The 13,338-nt window shown below is 40.5% G+C and overlaps 1 protein-coding gene across 1 annotated transcript in view; it reads left to right on the top strand.

The window, feature by feature from the left end:
* The window catches only part of LOC108277158 (roundabout homolog 2), a 157,965-nt gene that overhangs the window by 96,061 nt on the left and 48,566 nt on the right, over positions 1-13,338 (top strand). Inside the window, exons 3-5 of the mRNA XM_053686651.1 lie at positions 5,695-5,852; positions 7,549-7,669; positions 8,544-8,682. Coding sequence (XP_053542626.1) covers positions 5,695-5,852; positions 7,549-7,669; positions 8,544-8,682 — 418 coding nt within the window. The remainder of the gene's footprint in view (positions 1-5,694; positions 5,853-7,548; positions 7,670-8,543; positions 8,683-13,338) is intronic.

The raw sequence follows: 13,338 nt of genomic DNA, 5'->3' as shown, positions 1-13,338 counted from the left end.
ACCCTCCATCCTCAACACTCTCCTGAGGCTTACATTCCCTCACGCAATCTGTGATCGATTAATGACCGACGCCTGGTAGTGCCTACTGATCGGGGCACGAGGTCCCTTTCCAGAACCCTCCAGTGGTGGAATGAACTTCCGACCTCAATCCGAACCGCAGAATCCGTCACCATCTTCAAAAAATGGCTTAAGACCCACCTCTTCCGTGAACACTGAACTTACTTGTCCCCTTGTCCTCCGTCTTATTAAAAAAAATAAGTCAATCTGCACTTACACTGACTCTTCCCCTTCTACTCTGTGCACTTATTCCTCTAGCACTCAATTAAAAATCTTCTATAGTAGCACTACTTGTATTGATATATCGCTTTGCTTGTATTTCCTCATTTATAAGTCACTTTGGAGAAACACATCTAAATGCTAAATGAATGTAAATATAAAACTCTGGCTTATTTTCGACTATTGTTGTTATTATATACAGTGCTGTTGAATTCTCGATTCTGATTGGTCAGAAGGTGATGATTCATTTTCGAGGTTTTTATTCATGAACTCTAGTATGTTACTATTGCAGCTAAATAACATTAAGCATTAAGTACGTTATTGTTTCAGTTATTGTTTTCATGACGGAGGGAGTTGCACTTTGCAGTTTCTCAGTAACATGACGAGCTGCATTTTTCTGACAACTTCACGAGAGAGAAACAAAAAAAAGATAGTTTGGTGATAGAACTGTTATTAGGTCCTATTACATAAGTGATGACAGGAACTAACTTTTGCAGGTCAACAACATTAAATGTAAATATAAGTGAATGAATGGTACGGCGTGTTAATATTGACAAATTGCTGCTGTATGAGTGGAATAAAACACTTCAGGATATGCTGTTATTGTGTCACTACAGCACTCTTGCATTGATTATTTTCCTATAATCTCCTATAATATATGTTCCTATAGATTTCTTCTTCTTCTTCTTTTTCTTCTTCTCCCTTAAACGATAATACAGGGCTAATTTTGAAACGAAACGAGCCTTTATTAAACAGAAACATGTTTTAATACTGCTTTTTTTCACTTCCTTCATGCTGGTTAGGAAATAGTTGATTTTGATAAAAAATAAAAGGAAAAAGTAAGTGCTATTCATGTGGGTCTGAATAACAGAAGAACACCTGCATGTGCTATTATTTCGACCGTCTTTTTTAGCCTCTGCTTATTATCTCTGTGCTGCTTCTCCTTCATAATTACATAATGACCCTCTACACAGCGCTAGAGAAATACCTTCACACTGTCTCGTGTTTAGATACCCCCCTCCCCGACCCCTCCTCGCATCGTGCAACGGAATAAAATTCGTTTGAGAATCAGCCTTCATTTTTCTCTGAGCGCAAATAAAGATGCCGATCGGGATGCCGCGAGCAGCTCATTTGAATAATTGAACGTGCAGCGATCAGATGGCAGCAAAGGGGCGGTGCGGCCGCTGGATGTGGAGCAATTAAGCTGGGCAAACAATGGAAGAGGGTGGGCTCTTCTCCGCACCTCTCAATGCTCGACTAATTGCCTTTGCTCTTCATCCCGTGCTTCCGCAGCAGCACCATCTGCCCCCAGTGTCAGGGAGGGGTGTTCAGGGGTTTCCTCCCGGCCGAAGGAGCAACACGCTGGGTCCTATTCACATTCATATCACAGTGTTTAGCACTTCTGCACCCTCCCCCTCTTCTCGTCTTCGCCTCCGCGCTTCTTCAGAAGCTTGTGCAGAAGTCTTGTCTGAAACCCACCATTACATCCAGTCTTCAGTTGCGCCAGGGCGTGATTAGTGTCCTATAATGCTAATAAAGATCAACAAACACTTCAGCTCCCCAAATCTTTTTCATAAATATCTGCTCTAATCTCTAGTCAGTTATTCAGTAATATTACCCAAATGTGCCAATGTGGTTTATAATTCATCAAACTGTACTTTTGCATGTTGATGGGGTGGTACCATCATGGGTACATCTTTTGTTCCTTTAACGTATCTTTGACATGGATACATGATTACAGTGTACCCATCCATCCATCCATTTTCTATACCGTTTAGCCTACAGGGTCACGGGGAACCTGGAGCCTATCCCAGGGAGTATCGTGCACAAAGCGGGGTACACCTTGGATGGGGTGCCAATCCATTGCAGGGCACAATCACATACACATTCACATATAGGCAAATCCGCCTACCATGCATATCTTTAGACTGGGGGAGGAAACCGGAGCACCCGGAAGAAACCACCGCAACACGGGGAGAACATGGAAACATGGAAACTCCGCACACACAGGGCAGCGGCAGGAATCGAACCCTCAACCCTAGAGGTATGAGGCGAACGTGTTAACCACTAAACAACCGTGCACCTGGTTATAGTATACCTTTAAAAATAATTTAAGGTACATAATTGGTCTTCAAGGACTACTGATTTACCTTTACTTTTAAAGATAATCAAAGTTATACCACATGGACCGTCCCAAGTAAATGATACATACTAAATCAGAAAGTATACTTCACTTTTACGTGTACGCTAGGAACGGCATACAGTACGCGTGCCGCAAGTTTCGTCATCAGCTTAGTACACGGGCCGCCCGATTTTTCTAACCACACCTACTTTGTACGTGCAGGTCGCTCATGGGCATTGAATTCTTTCGAATTATTTAGTTGTTCCACAAGGTGGCAACAGTGACCCAGGGCTGTTGATTGTCAAGGTAGTTGAAGAGAAAACAGGAGAGACGGAAACGATTGCAGGGTAGAAAGTACCGTCATTTGTATAATTCTAGCCTTAAAGAGTATAAGGATTTGTGTATGGGTGTTAATCGGGGCAAGAGATTGCCCAAGCATTGTTTTTAGTTTCTTCTTCGTTGTCATACTTCACACCAGAAGACCTACTCTGTACTGACTCCTGTAGGCCAGGAGGGGTAGTGCAAGTTGTCGTAATAATCAAACGTAATTTGTCGACCGCCTGTGTACGAAGTATACCAAAGGCTTAAACTTGTCATGGTACCACCCCAGTGATAAAGCTTCATGTACAGTACCTTCACAGTCTAACTGAAAGGTGTAAAGTTATGGTGGCCACTTGAATTCAGAATTGATTTCGTAAAATTGTATTTCATTTGGTAACGTTTCTCAACACATTCCTGAAACCGCACCTACAAAGATTTGAAGATGGAATTGTACCGGAAAAATTCAACCACGTTTTGTAAATACAAACAATTCTTGTTATTTTACAAAAAAAAGTGTTGATTTAGTAATTGCTAAAATAGCTAAACAATGCTTTTCAAATAAGTTTAAAGCAAGTGCACGCTCAGAAAAAGAGGTAATAAAGTGTCATTTTGTTGCTGGGGTATTTTCTTGTACCCTCAATGCTACACCTTTTGTACCTTTAATACATAGAATACATATATCGTTTACCTAGAAACGTACATTACATACACCGATCAGCCATAACATTAAAACCACTTTCAGGTGAAATGAATAACATTGATTTCATTACCATGGCACCTGTGAAAGGGTGGGATATACAGTATAAGGCAGCAATTGAACGGTCAGTTCTCGAAGTTAATGTGTTGTAAGCAGGAAATATGGGTAAGGGTGAGGATCTTTTTATTAACACTCCAGTTATTTAGCTCCAATCATTTTTAAAAGGTACACTAGAGCCACATTTCCAAGGTGCAATAGATGTAACCATTTAGTACAGGGGTGTCCAATATTATCTGCAAAGGGCCAGTGTTTAATCGGTTTATCCTGGTTTTCAATAGATTCCGGTGGCTTCCGCTTGGTTTGAATGAAAACCTACTCCCACACCGGCCCTTTCCGGGTAAGATCGGGATCGGGTATCCTAGTACCGTTTCGTATACCTTCTCCTGAGAGTGTATATGATGACTTAGGTGAATGCATGTAAAGGAAAAGGTTTTAGGTGACTAAATCTCCCAGTACTCCCAATATCTACGTGAGCTGTGTGTCTCCAGTGTGATTGTAAAGTCACAAAGTTAGCTGATGGTAGAAAAATGTTTGATTTTTTACAAGGCCTTCCTAAGTGTAAAGACAAGCAACATCACGATTCACTTTTATTACCGATTACAGGGAGGTGAACGAGAGAAAAAACGGACACTGGGGAAATGTTGGGAATAATGCCGAGCGCCTGTCTTGTCGCTTATCGAATAGCATCAGCATGAGGAAATGCATTTGTTGCCATTTGACTGTCCAGAGTTTGATTTGAGGCGGCAGGACACGTGTCACCTGAGGTGTGTGTGTGTGTGTGTGTGTGTGTGTGTGTGTCCGGTGCACGCACAGCCATCTGGCTAGCTGGTTTTTCTGTGTGTGAATGCTGCGTTTCCCAACTGAAATGCTCCACATTCTCGGGGTGGTGTGATTGACAGCTCGGCCTCGGGGCTCTGTGTCTGTCACTGCTGTTTGTCAGAGATGCTCCGCTGGGACTGGAATATCGTCCAATAATTACCATCCTCCTCCATCCCTCCATCCCGCCCACGCGGTCTCGCAGGCTGCTGGAGCGCCGTGTGATGTTATGCAGGCTTTACGAAAGAGGAGAGCTTCATTTTGACACTAATTGGGTAGTTTTTCTAACACAATGTGCCATTAGTGCAGCTTTGGGATGAGTATGAACCTTTTACAGTGATGCATTAAGCAGCGGTGTAAACACAGGAAATGTGCCACTTAAATGTTCCTTATTCTCACCCCATCTCTGTCTCTTCCTCTCTCCATCCCTCTCTCTCTCTCTATCTGTCTCACCTCCTTCCTTCCTTAATCATTCTCTTTTCCCCACTCCTTTTTTGTCTCTGTCTCCCTCTATCCCTCCACCTTTATTCTTTCAACCATCTCGTCTCTAACTTCCTGTCAGTCTTTCTTTCTTTATCTGGCTCTCCCGCTCTCTTTCTGCCTTTCTCTCACAGCTCTGTCTTTGCTTGTCTCACCTTTCTCCATTTTTTCCTGTCTCACTCTGCCTCGTCCTCTTTCTTTCTGTCTCTGCGTCAGCCATGCTTCTTCTTTCTAACCCTTTCTTTCTCAGTCTCACTTTTTCTTTTTTCTTTCCCCACCTCACCCTGTTTCTTGCTCATCTCTCTCCCATCGTTTGTCTCACCTCCCCCTCCCCCATTTCCCCCCCTCCCTGTCTGTGTCTTACCCACCTATTTTGACTTCCTCCTTCTCTCTCTCCCCTCTTTCCAGTTCTTTTTCTGCATCTGTTGTCTGTCTCTCTTCTGCTCTCTGCCTCACCCCATCTACAGTACATCTCTTTCTCTCTCTCTCCCTGTCCCGCTGTCCGACCTCTCCTTTCATTCTCTCTTCGTCACACCTCTTTTCCCACCTCTCCTTCTTTCTTTTAGCCGCTTCTCCACTTCTCCCTGTCTCTATTTTGACTATTTAATCTTTGTCCTCCTCTCTCCATCCTCTCCTCTGTCCCGTTCTGTCTCCATTTATTTTCTCTATCTAATTTCATCTATCTGATTTTTTTTTTGCTCTTTCTGTTTTTGTCCGTCTCTTTCGTTCTTTCTGTCTCATAGCACTTTCTGTCTTTTCATTTTTTCTCGGTGTCTATCCTCACTCTTGGTGAAGATTGATACTAGGTTAATAATAGGTTAATACAGGTTAATATAACAAATTTAATCATTTGTAACTGATTATTTAACAGAATATAGCAAAAGATAACCCAGACCTCTCTCCCTCTGTGTCTCTGTGTTAGTCCTGCGTGATGATTTCCGGCAGAACCCTCAGGATGTGGTGATAGCAGTAGGAGAATCGGCTACGTTGGAGTGTCAGGCTCCTCGGGGCCACCCGGAACCCACTACCTTCTGGAGGAAGGATAAAGCTCGACTCGACCTCAAAGACGAAAGGATTACTGTGCGTCCTGGATCACGTCACACATCCCAGCTCACTGCATGATAATGCCTCGAATGCTATTCAATACTGAGATCACAATTATTATCACAGTTATTCTATCAGTTTGAGAACAGACTTTCACGCATTGCATTCTCTTTTCATTTTTATTTATAATTAAAAACAAAACTAAATAAACAGTAAACTGATGTTTTTCACATTATACGTGATACACCTGCATTCTTGTATATGTAGGCTATAAATATTTAAGAGATCGGTCCTTAGCCAGGTTACTCGAGCATCAATGTTTTTAATGTGACATATGAACAATATTGTAGTCTACATAAGTAAGCAAACAAGCAAGTAAGCATGTAAGTCAATAAGCAGGTAATTAAGACAACAAGTACAGTACAATCTCCAATTCCAAAAAAGTTGGGACGCTGTGTAAAATGTAAATAAAAACAGAACGCCATGATTTGTAGATCTCATAAAGACATGTGCTATTCACAATAGAACATAGAAAACATGTCGAATGTTTAAACCGAGGTAATGTACCATTTAAAGAAAAAAATAAGGTAATCTTGGATTTGATAGCCGCAACAGGTCTCAAAAAAGTTGGGACGGGGTCAACAAAAAGCTGGAAAAGTAAGTGGTACTGAAAAGATACTACTGGAGGTTAATTGGCAACAGGTCAGTAACATGATTGGGTATCAAAAGAGTATCTTAGAGAGGCAGAGGCTTTCAGAAGTAAAGATGGGATGTTTCAACAGTTGATATGTTTTCTGTGTTCTATTGTGAATAACGTGGGTTTATGAGATCTGCAAATGATTGCATTCTGTTTCTATTTACATTTTACACAGCGTCCCAACTTTTTTGGAATTGGGGTTGTAAGTAAATTCATCAAAAGTATGAATTTAAGTAAAGAAGGAAGTAGGTAAGAAATAAGTAAGCAAATAAGTAGGTAATTAATAAGTAAGTACATAAATAAGTAAGAAAGTAAGTAAAGAAGTAATGAATAAGTGAGTAAACAAGTAAGTAAGCAAGTAATTATGTCAGTTAGTAAACAAGTATGTAAGTACTGATAAGTAAATAAACAATTAAGTTAGTAAGTAGGTAATATATTGGTAAACAAGTATGTAGATAAATAAACAAGTAGGTAAGTAAGTGAGAAAGTAAGTAAATAAGTATCCAATTACTGTGCATATGTAAATAATAATAATAATAAGTAAAAAGTAAACAACAGTATATTCGCAAGTATGTAAACAAGTTGGATAAATATATAGGTAAACAAGTAAGTAAGTAAGCTCATATAGGCACCTGTCTTTGATTAATAGCCTCTGAGGCATATATTAGCATAGTTTAGAGCTAAGGTTGATTCTGATTGGATTTTATCTTAAGTAGGAGTTCTGTGTTGTGCTGCCTTTGAGGTAGTGCTGCCTCTCACTTCTTATTAGGAGTAAACACAAGTTGTGTATCAATATCGCAATAGTTTAATTTCAGCATAGTAAGCCAAAAATCTCTAGTGTGATTAAAATGCGATTCATTATGCAACTTGACTCTTTATATACCCTTTAGGTTGTATTTGAAATTCAGAACTTTGAGAGCATCCTTAACAAGATGTAAAAACACAGGATTCGTGGAAGAGTCATACTTTAATAAATAACACCTTTTTTATGAAGTGGTATGACACATATCCTGATCTACTGGATCTATTGTTCAGATTCGAGGTGGGAAGTTGACCATCTCCAACACCCGAAAGAGCGATGGGGGGATGTACGTGTGTGTCGCAGCCAACATGGTGGGGGAGAGGGAGAGCGAGATGGCTCAACTGTCTGTGTTTGGTAAGCGACCCGTTTGGTAATATAGGAACGTTTGTAAATAGACGTTATTTGCGTATATTTTGGGGTGGTTTTTCAGGTAGTTCATAAAATCTTCTGCAGTTTTTACATATACAGTTGTTTAGTTTGTCCATGTGTGCATAAACCTAACCCTAACCCAAGTCCAGGCTCTTGTCATATCAAAACTGGACTACTGCAACGCACTACTCTCGGGCCTCCCAGCCAGCTCCATCAAACCCCTTCAGATGATTCAGAATGCAGCAGCACGCCTCGTCTTCAACCGGCCCAAAAGAACCCATGTCACACCCCGCTTCATCTCCCTCCACTGGCTTCCTGTAGCCGCCCGCATCACATGATGCTCACGTACAAGACCTTGTCTGGAACAGCACCCCTCTACTCAACACTCTCCTGAAGGCTTACGTTCCCTCACGCAATCTGCGATTGATTAATGACCGACGCTTAGTAGTGCCTACTCAGCATGTCTCAAGGTCCCTTTCCAGAACCTTCACACTAACTGTCCCTCAGTGGTGGAATGAACTTCCAACCTCAATCCGAACCGCAGAATCTGTCACTCTCTTCAAAACACAGCTAAAGACCCACGTCTTCTGTGAACACTTAACTAGCCCCTAAAATGCCAACCCCACATTATCCTAAAATAAATAAATTAATTAATAAAAAAACCCTACTCTGGCTTTACACCTCTACTCTGCGCACTTTGCTTCTCTAGAACTCAATTCTAAATCTTGCATGGTAGCACTACTCGTATTGTTCTCTGCTTGATATATCTCTTCGCTTGTATTTCCTCATTTGTAAGTCGCTTTGGATAAAAGCGTTTGCTAAATGAATAAATGTAAACGTGTATATCTGTGTGTTGCAGAGCGGCCCACGTTCGTGCGCAGGCCCGTAAACCAGGTGGCGCTAGTGGACGAGAGCGTAGAGTTCAGATGCCAGGTGCAGGGAGATCCCCCTCCGTCACTACGCTGGAGGAAGGACGAGGCCGAGATTCCCCGCACCAGGTCAGGGAATACCCAGCACGACCTCTCGCCTTTCACACTCATCCGTGCAGTGGTGCTTTTAATTCCTCAGGCCAGACGCCCCTGGTGTAGGACTGTTGTGCAACTCTGCGGCACATACAGATTAACGTGCTAAGCTTGAGATCAGAATGCAAATCAATGCTCAGCGCTGAGGCGGTGTTACACTGTGCATCTTAAGAGGCTGATGTTTTTGGTTTTTTTACTGTACTGTTTTGGCAGGAGAACAAAGCGAGAGATGAATACATATCAGGATTACTGAAAGAAATGTCAGCATTGTAACCTCAGAGTCTGTTAGTGTTGTGTGTTAGAGATTAGAGCTGTCAAAAATTGCATTCGGATCCTAATCGCTTAAAAAGACTTACTATTCAAATGTATTCAAATATTAATGAAGCTATCATCTTATACCACCACATACAGAGCGAACATTAGCGGTACTGTTAGTATTGCTTTAAACATGGATCATAAAATATGAAAAATCACAGAGACAGTATCATTTTTATAATATTATTTGAATGTCTCACATTCCTTTTTAATTCGTACTATTTTCTCACAACTGCCAGTTAGCTAGTTTTTAGATTCCTTCCTTTAAAAAAAAAAGTTTACACCCCCTGGCTCTTACTGTATCGTGTTGTCTTCTTGAGCATCAGTGAATGTTTGTATCTTTTATAATAGTTGTGTACGAGTCCCTCAATCGTCCTCAGTGTGAAAAATATGGATCTCAAAATCATAGCCGCTGTTGGAAAGGACTCAAATATGCAGAAGATGCTGGAAAAGTGAAGAATGTGCAGGACCTGGAGGATTTTTCTGAAGAACACTGGGCAGTTTAACTGCTCAGGACAAACAAGGGACTCATGAAGAACTATCACAAAACATAAACACAGCCGTGGATCATCCAGGTAACGACACACAGTGTTAAGAATCGAGGGGATGTAAACGTTTGAACTGGTTCATTTGTATAAATTCGGATATTATTGTGTCTTGTGGACTGTATGTAAACAGCTGTTATGTGAAATAGCTTCTTCAGGACAGAACTAAATAAAACACAAATTGCAATTTTTATGATCTTTCCTATTTAATTATTTTTTTTAATTATTAACATTTTACAGATTCTGCAAGGAGGATGTAAACTTCATATAAAATAATATACGAATAAATATTAATGAAGTTTAATAAAAAAATATTTATTCATTAATACATATAAGTGAAAAAATGATATATACAACAAGTAGAAATATGTCAGTGGAGGTCTACATTTTGGCCAGTACTCAATTCCAGTATATCCTGTATATAATTTTATGTTATAGCTCAACTATAGAAGCCTAATTAAAAAAAAAAAAAAGAAGAACATTGTGCAGAATCTGCAGGATGTATGTAAACCGTCCTGTCCACTTTATTAGCAGCCTCTATACACATACTCATTAATGCACTTATCCAATCAGCCAAAGAAGTGCTAGCAATGCAGTGCATAAAATAATACAGTTAATGTTATTCTAAATCAAATATCATAACGGACAAAAAAAAGCTCAGCGACTTTGACTGTGGGGTTGTTAGGAAACAGAAAACAGAACGTGGCATCCTGTACATTTGAATGTACATGATTTTGCCTTTAAATACATAAATATTGTGAAGCAGTGGTTTCATTCTGGTAGGAGATGCATGGGATTGGTAGTGTGTGTGTGTGTGTGTGTGTGTGTGTGTGTGTGTGTGTGGGTGGGTGGGTGAGTGTATGTATGGCAAAAAGGGCATGAAAAAAATCATCGTCTTCATAGCCTGATACCAACAACTAAGAAATATGTCAGTACCTTCATCGTGTGCTGTGTGTTTGTGGAGATGATCAGGAGAAGCTGTAATTGGGTATAATGAGACTATTAAAAGCATCTGAATAAAAAAAAACAAAAACAAACAGGAAGTACACAAACACAAAAGAAATGAAAGCAGGCAGAATAGTTACAGTATTTGGCAGAGTGCTTTGCCTCTCTCGTGTTTTTCTCTTCTACCAGCTTTGTTCCAGCATTTCAACCCCCACACACTGTTCAATACTCTCCACAGAACAAAGGCTGCAGCTAGATGAACGATGGAGGACATCTCCTGAATATGCGTCCACCGCTTGCAGCAGCTTTCCTTCCGAACACACACAGCAGTCGACTAGAACTGTTCTTTGTACGAATTCATAATTGCCTAGTGCTCACGGTGCCTCTGCAGTAAATTGGCACAGCACTACAGTGTTTGCTGCACATTCAGCTCATCAATCTGGACTCCGACCTCCGATTTCCATCTCATTACATTACATTAACGAAGAAAGACGGCCGTCCTGCGTGGCAGAATGAAATCAACTCGTATTCCATTAACCCTCCATCAGTATGTTTTACAGCCAGACAAATCATGGAGAAAAATCTTCTGTGTAAGCCTCAATAGTGCGGTATTTAATGATGGATTTGATTGAAACACAGTGTGCTTACTGCTGAGAAGCTGGGGCGTGGATCTCCAATGAATTAGGCTTCTATAGTTGAACTATAACATAAAATTATATACAGGATATACTGGAATTGAGTACTGACCTAAATGTAGCCCTCCACTGACATACTTCTACTTGTTGTATAATATCATTTTTTCACTTATATGTATTAATGAATAAATATTTTTTTCATTAAACTTCATTAATATTTATTCGTATATTATTTTATATGAAGTTTACATCCTCCTTGCAGAATCTGTAAAATGTTAAAAATTAAAAAAAAAAAAATTAAATAGGAAAGATCATAAAAATTGCAATTTGTGTTTTATTTAGTTCTGTCCTGAAGAAGCTATTTCACATAACAGCTGTTTACATACAGTCCACAAGACATAATAATATCTGAATTTATACAAATGAACCAGTTCTAAAATTTACATGCCTTTGATTCTTAACACTGTGTGTCGTTACCTGGATGATCCACGGCTGTGTTTATGTTTTGTGATAGTTCTTCATGAGTCCCTTGTTTGTCCTGAGCAGTTAAACTGCCCACTGTTCTTCAGAAAAATCCTCCAGGTCCTGCACATTCTTCACTTTTCCAGCATCTTCTGCATATTTGAGTCCTTTCCAACAGCGGCTATGATTTTGAGATCCATATTTTTCACACTGAGGACGATTGAGGGACTCGTACACAACTATTATAAAAGATACAAACGTTCACTGATGCTCAAGAAGGCAACACGTTATATTAAGAGCCAGGGGGTGTAAACTTTTGAACAGGATGACCGACGTAACTTATTATTATTTTGTCTTCTGGGAAATGTCTTATGTAGCTTGTGAAAGGCAGTACTAAGTAAAAAAAACCCCAAATAAACAAAATAATGACAATTTACAATTTGATTTATTATTACTTATTGCATGCGTATTTTGTATTCATATTACTAAAGACAACTTTTATTTTTGGAAAGCAAAAAGGGTGTGTGTATGTGTGTATGTGCAGTGATGTGGCAACTGCTTGAGGTGTGAGAGTGGTGCGAAGTGCTGAGTCGTGTATGAGGTGGTCTCCTGTGTGGCTCGTGGCCTCTGTTTACCTTTCTATCCACTAAATAACAGCCTAGACGGAGACCCCTTGTGTCTCTCTGCTCTCTCGTCCACTCCTTTACCCACAATTCCTCTCCGGGGAGACACATATATAGGTCGAATACGTGACATTACTTGAATCTCCGCGTGGCTCAGGCCAATTGCAAACCATTATCAGGATACTCCCACAGTGTGCCTCAAACGTCTCGGCTCTTCTAAACACGCCTCATGTCCCACCCACTACGGAGGTTCTTCTTATTTGACTCATTTCTGATTCATGTAGACACATATATTTAAAAAGGCTCACTGCGTCATCCCATTTTTCGCACGTGTGACGTTTCCCCGCGTCATTCTGATCTAACCGCTTTATCCTGGTCAGGTGGAGCCGAAGCTTTTCCCGGGAACACTGGTCACGTGGCGAGAATATACACGTCGAATGGGCACCATGAACACACATTCACACGCATTTAACAGTCCGCAATGTTTTCAAACTCCTCTCGAGCTTCCCTCGTATACGACGCTGCTCCTCCTGAATCCAAAGCAGATGAAGTGACAGTATTTCGCCGCTTGTGCACCTTCGCAAACAGACCGTGATAGGCATCTGAGCTCTTAACTTTAAACTGGTGCTATTAGTCAAACACGCTTTAACACTCTCTCCTGCACTAAAAACAGTGTCACAAGCAGGCTGCGGTCTCTCGTGCTGTAATTTAGCTTGATGGGTTACAGGAAGAGTTAATTGAGTTTGTAAATGCTATCCTCTTGTTAATTGGACTCACTTAGTACAGTAGTGGTTATGCGTTGATATGCACTTTATAGTTATTCATCAATGAAACCTGCAGAATTTCATTTAAAGGCTTGCCCCAGATACACCAGACCCTTAGGATCTTCTTATCTCTGGATGAGCACACACACACACACACACGTGCACACACATGCCAAACACAGTGGGTTACTCTTCATAAATATTGAAATAGCAGAACAGTGAGTGTTCCGGCTGAAAGCACCTTTCATTTCAACGTGGCTTTGATGCTTGCATAATTGACACCCTTTTTCTCCACTTTACCAAATCATCTTCAGTATGGACTCTCTCAAGGGCTGCAAAAAAA

The sequence above is a fragment of the Ictalurus punctatus genome, chromosome 16, assembly GCF_001660625.3.
Source record: "Ictalurus punctatus breed USDA103 chromosome 16, Coco_2.0, whole genome shotgun sequence".
Taxonomy (NCBI): Eukaryota; Metazoa; Chordata; class Actinopteri; order Siluriformes; family Ictaluridae; genus Ictalurus; species Ictalurus punctatus.
This window is presented reverse-complemented; position numbering and strand designations above follow the sequence as displayed.